The 6,000-nt window shown below is 43.3% G+C and overlaps 1 protein-coding gene across 1 annotated transcript in view; it reads right to left on the bottom strand.

Moving 5' to 3' along the window:
- Nucleotides 1–5,761, bottom strand: part of LOC120028096 (TGF-beta receptor type-1-like) — a 66,089-nt gene extending 60,328 nt beyond the window's left edge. Inside the window, exon 1 of the mRNA XM_038973258.1 lies at nt 5,665–5,761. Coding sequence (XP_038829186.1) covers nt 5,665–5,734 — 70 coding nt within the window. The 5' untranslated portion in view covers nt 5,735–5,761. The remainder of the gene's footprint in view (nt 1–5,664) is intronic.
- Between the last annotated feature and the right edge of the window lie 239 nt (nt 5,762–6,000).

Genomic DNA, 6,000 nt, shown 5'->3' on the forward strand with positions numbered 1-6,000 from the left:
AAAGCCAGCATCCACATTCAGCCATTAACCAAATAGACGTTGCCACACACACACACACACACACACACACACACACTGAACTGGACACACATTTCTCCATGGGGCTGGAGAATTCACACAGGAGATTACTGTAGGATAAAAACAGAAAAGACTGATGAAAGTTGAAGAAACCATAAGACAAAATAATTCTGCTGTAACACTGCTAGACGGGGTGGGGGGGGGGGGGACAATCTTAGCAGCACATTTATTTGTCGGGAGGCTTTTTCCTATCAGCGCAGAGGCAAATAAATCCGATACACATTGAACTACTCAGTGCGGTGGAGCTACTGTGCCGTGTGGTTATGTACACAGTTGACGGTTTCAAAAATTGCATATGTCAGGAAGTGTTCAAAAGCACCGACTCAAGTGGGCTGTATACTGTTACGTAAACTGATCCCCCCCGTCCCCCCCCGTCCCCCCAAAAAGTGAGTTCATAGCAGGTAGGCTATTCGAAGCATGTGTCAGCTGAGGTGATTGGAAGGTCTGAAGAGGAGGCCAACCCCAGTCATCTCAGTGGGGGGGGGGGGGGGGGGGGGCGCAACACACACACCTCAATGCAGGAAAGTAGTTCCGGCTGTATGCATGTATGTGCAGTGAACAGCACGTCATTCCTTCATGATGGCCAGGAGTTTTATGGGCTAGATGGGTCAAGTTCATACTAATAGGGGATGGGGAGGGGTAGAGGTACCGTTTTTCCGTTATTTTGTTATGCCCTTGAGAAAGGCACTTAGCCAAAATTGCTTCTGGAAATATCCTCCAGATAAAAGGATAATGACAAAAGCAATTCACCCGGTGGCTTAATACGAGTGTCTGTAGAGCATTTGGGGGACAGAAAGTCAGCGACTGATTAAAACAGATTGCAAAACAGGTAGTCCTTGACTATTTCCAATGTAACAGAAGAGAATGATCAATGTACTTCTTCTCTGGCAGCATTCTGTCTCTCCTTTCTTCGCACTTTTTACATGTACCAACAAACAGGTGTGATCATTCTACAGTGGTCCATGCAGCGTACGTTCAAACGGGTGTGATCATTCTACAGTGGTCCATGCAGCATACGCTCAAACGGGTGTGATCATTCTACAGTGGTCCATGCAGCGTACGTTCAAACGTGTGTGATCATTCTACAGTGGTCCATGCAGCATACGTTCAAACGTGTGTGATCATTCTACAGTGGTCCATGCAGCATACGCTCAAACGGGTGTGATCATTCTACAGTGGTCCATGCAACGTACGCTCAAACGGGTGTGATCATTCTACAGTGGTCCATGCAGCGTACGTTCAAACGGGTGTGATCATTCTACAGTGGTCCGTGCAGCGTACGTTCAAACGGGTGTGATCATTCTACAGTGGTCCATGCAGCGTACGTTCAAACGGGTGTGATCATTCTACAGTGGTCCATGCAGCGTACGTTCAAACGGGTGTGATCATTCTACAGTGGTCCATGCAGCGTACGTTCAAACAGGTATGACTAGAAAGCTTATTTAGAATGTCCAGTTTCGACTGACGCAACAGTCGCACATTTGAGCTGTCCACACTGTTTCCTCCGATTTTTTTCCTGCACAAACAGTCTTTACAAAGTTATTTCCCGAATGTAACCAGTTTATATCTTTGGATGCAATGTTCAGACATTCACAGAAGTAGCGACAGCATAACACAATCATCCAGACCGGAAAAATGTAGGCTACATTTGTCCTAGTGCAAACTGAGGAAAGACTGAGGTAACAAGTATTTAGATAACTCTCGGCTGACAGAAACCACAATATGAATTAGCTAATAGCAATTACTATTTATAATTAATCACATCACGGGTGAGCTCACCATTGATCGAAACTACGTAAAACACTTTCTAGTGAAGGAAAGTAATCCGATGACGGGTAGTTTGTGAACGCGCCGTCATGTTTGTTTTTTCGCGTCAACCAGAGATAGAAAAGAGGAGACCAGATGAGTTTGGTATGTTTGCAGTACGCATGTTGAAGGGGGGGGGGGGGGGGGGGTCATCTATGATCATTCACTTCCGGTAGTTTACTCGAAAGATGAGTTGCCATTCCTTCACCCTCAGTAGAACGTCTTTGGTCTGACAGACGTTTACGTGACACCCAGAATGCATTGTATAATGTCAACAAACATGGCTCCACACATAGCTGGCAAACAGGGCAGCATTAGCTCATTGTAAATCAGTACAACCTTCAAAAATGTATTTTACACACATCATGTGTCCATTACAATCTACGCAATAATCAGAATGCATTAGATGTCACCAGTACTTGAAAACATGTGAATAAAACTGCAAATTCCAGCCAGAAAATGTACCAGTTCGTGCAAGACTGCGCAAATGTCTGCATACTTGATCTGCGGAAAAACTAGGGAAGTGCTTGGGCTCTCCTCAAAAGAGAGAAGTTTGTCAGACTCAGTAAAGCCTCAAAAATAAAATTGTTCTCAATACTGAAATGGGCTACTTCTACGTGAATTAATGAGGAGGGCGGAACACACCTCAATTTAAACTGTTAGGAAATAAAACTTGTTCCGAAAATAATTTGAAATTGACAAGACGAAACATAGCCTAGATAATTATCAGGCAGCATGCGTTAACTGTACTGTTGCGTAACAAATCACATATTGGAACAGTGAGTGCATTCTGACATCACGTTCATAAAACAACTCACGCTGAGGAGATATTTGGAGCTCATATGTGAAAAGGTTAAAAAAATAAAACTACAGTCGCAGCAGAATTCTCGATTCCGGGCGAAAGCGGGGGCCGTTTGAATGCATCACTACCCCTGAATCCAATCACAGCTGGGCACAAATACAACTTCTCAAATTAGTTGTGGTTCCTTACTCCAAGGACAAGAGGCAGTTTGGGGTCAGTCACTCAAACGTTTCACATTCCTCTGACCAAAAGGCAGATTTACTGTATTGACCATAGCAAACACCCCTTTTTGACTAGTTGGGGGGGGGGGGGGGGGGGGGGTCGCTCCAGGGGAGAGGTTATGGATGTGACTGAATTCAAAAGTCTTGCTCTGCACTGTGCCGCTGCGGCCTGGAGTTCATCCCCCTTTTTGATATTCTGATGCCGAGTCGACACGGCAGCACAGGCGATTAAAGCTTTTGATGTGGTCTTATCGGTGACATGGAGATTGCACTTAAACTAAGCTGCACATATTTTTATTTCCCTGATGAACATGCACTGTTTACTTGCAGTATGCAAGGAGCAAGCAACGCAAGTTTTAGGCAGATCGCAAATTAAAGGGGGCTCTGAGCTGGCACACAGGATTGTTGAACACCACGGGAGCTCTACGCTGGACAGTAATGAGGTTTGCAAAAGGTCACTGGAGGATGCAAAGGTCAAACACCAGCTGTCTCAACAGATAATGTGAAATGAACTGCTATTGTCACCAAATGTCCCATCCAATGCAGCTAAAGGTGATGGAATTGTTCCGAGTCCATTTAGAGAAGTACCATGATGAAGCCTAAACAGCATTGGTAGGAAGTCCAATCTAACTGACAATTGTCCGATTTCAGAGGGAAGAGTGTCATGCATGTTACCGACTGCATGGTGAGCACTACTATCACCAACGAGCTGATATGAGGACACGTAAAGATGTGTTTACATTAACTATTTCATATCCTGTCTATCTTGAAGCTGTGCATTATTTATGACAGCGGTGATAGCATCAAATATTCTAGGGGAGGGAAACTGGGGATGTACAGATTCATCCCCCCCTATTATACACACAACAGCTTCCCAGAAATGCACAGATAGTCTAGATGCTATGCTTCTTATTGGTGTAAAAATAAATAAATGTAATTTAAAAAATTGTCCAGCACCTTCAATCTGAGAAAGTGGTCTGCTCCTTTATCCGTAGGATTATATGCATCAAGCATACGGATTTCATTCTGATGCAAATACTCCTGTCTTGTTTAAGCTCCCACGTCACCGAAGCATGTCAATCATATTTCAAAAATGGACAAAATTACTCTCTGCAGGTCAACATAACAGTTGAGTTTTATTTAATAACATTCTTTAAGGACACTGGTTAAAACGTATGGGAACGGTTCCCTTTATGTCATCTAAATACAAGCGCTGTGAGCTGGGACTCTATTCATCATGTTTCCATCGACTCTCCATCTCTCCATCCACACAAAGGAATGTCACACAACGGAATATCGTGAGGTTCCAAACCAGCGGAATTATTCTATATTCTAGTTAATAATTAAGTTAGGTTGTGGTAATCACAGGCTGACCGTATTAACAAATATATTTTTTTTTGTGTAATTATTAAACAATAATGGCATTTAGGATGAAGGAAATCAAGGCTCGTGAAACGTGTGAATGCACATTGTCAGCCACATAGCTGTAATGAAATGTACAATAATCGACATTAGGGATTTAGAAAACATAGAGAGGGGGGGTCCAAGTTCTTGTTAGGGGGTTGTCTCACGATGTTCAATTGGTTGGATAAATGTTGAACGAGAACTTTAAACTGCCCAGCTCTACACTTTAGTAGCAGCTCCGCTCAATTTCGAGCAAAATTCATCAAACTGATAAACGACTAGCTAGTTACAAAATACTTACTTGGTCAATGGCTGACAATTAGCTAACTCAGGTTAGCTCACATTACTATCTAGGGGGTGTCCGAGTAACCTTTGAGACACAATGTTACCAGCAATCCGTGTCAAGGAAATATTGGCTATTTTGAAATCCCCACGAGTGAGATGCAAGACAAATTAAACGAAATGTTGCCAGTTCAGCTCCCAGCGAATCTCGCATGACAGCACAGCGACTAGCTCGTACAATGAGTATGACTTTGAATAGCCCCTCAGATCAGTCACTAGCGCAAGCTAACGTTAGTTTGCCGTTTAACTTTTGTCAACAGCGTTGAAACCTTGTTTTACAAAAAAAAAAAGCACGAGTGACGAGCAACTACATACTGTAGCAACAACAAAAAAGACTGGCTAAATAGATGAATTATAGCCAACTGTATAGCTATTACGGTGTCAAGTTCAACCAAACCCATCTCTTTCGATTGAACAAGTATTTGCTAGTTAACTAAGGGGAATCCTCCCTCAAAATAGACAGCCAACAGTAGCAGGCAGTTTATTAACAGTGACTATTTAGCTACACGGACACAAATGCGAAACATAACCATTGCCTGGACATTTCTGCCATGGGGCTTTCTTCAGCCCACAGTCCACTCCTCGGTCAGTGTCCAGCACGAGAAATGAACGATTAAGGCCGATAAAAACATATTTTTTTAAAAACAGCTGTGAGTGATGCAAACTAAAGTATTTTCTCAACTGAGGAAAAACAGTTACTAGTTAATCAGTCAGAGCTCGAAAACATCATGTTACAAATGACTTCGCGCATTGATCCTGGACTAAAGCCGAAGTCCTCAAAAGGTGCATGTGACTTTTAGCTCTTTTCTCTCGCAAAGACGTTCCCCTCAAAAATAAACATTGGCTCTGACAGCGCGGCTTGCTCCGAGTCTGACCTGCGCCATCTTTGAGACGTCTTTAGGCTGCCGCTTCTTGAAACAAAGAGCAACAACCGACGCGCCGAAATCAACTTCGTGGCCACAACATATTGAAATAAAGAAAAGCTGCCCAGACATAGCCTCGCTCACTTACCATCATTTTCTTGAATCATAGTCCCAAAGAACAGGACTATAAACACGAGAGAATAGGGTACTGCATCCATCGTAGTTCAGACTTACTCCAGACTGACTGTCTCAACTTCTCTCGCTAGTCCATGGTTGAGGAAAAAAAACGTCTGATTGGCTGGGACCGCTAGTACCACACCCCGCCCAGACCAAGCAAAGCCTTCTTGTGCAGTTGTAAACATTTCCTGACAGTTTACAGAATTATCCATTTGTTCATCTCAATTGTCAGTAGAAACCACATTTGTTTAAGGAAGTCAGCCATATCAGCTAAAAGGCAAAGCTAAATGAACTGTTTCGCTGCCAG

The sequence above is a fragment of the Salvelinus namaycush genome, chromosome 33, assembly GCF_016432855.1.
Source record: "Salvelinus namaycush isolate Seneca chromosome 33, SaNama_1.0, whole genome shotgun sequence".
Classification (NCBI taxonomy): Eukaryota; Metazoa; Chordata; class Actinopteri; order Salmoniformes; family Salmonidae; genus Salvelinus; species Salvelinus namaycush.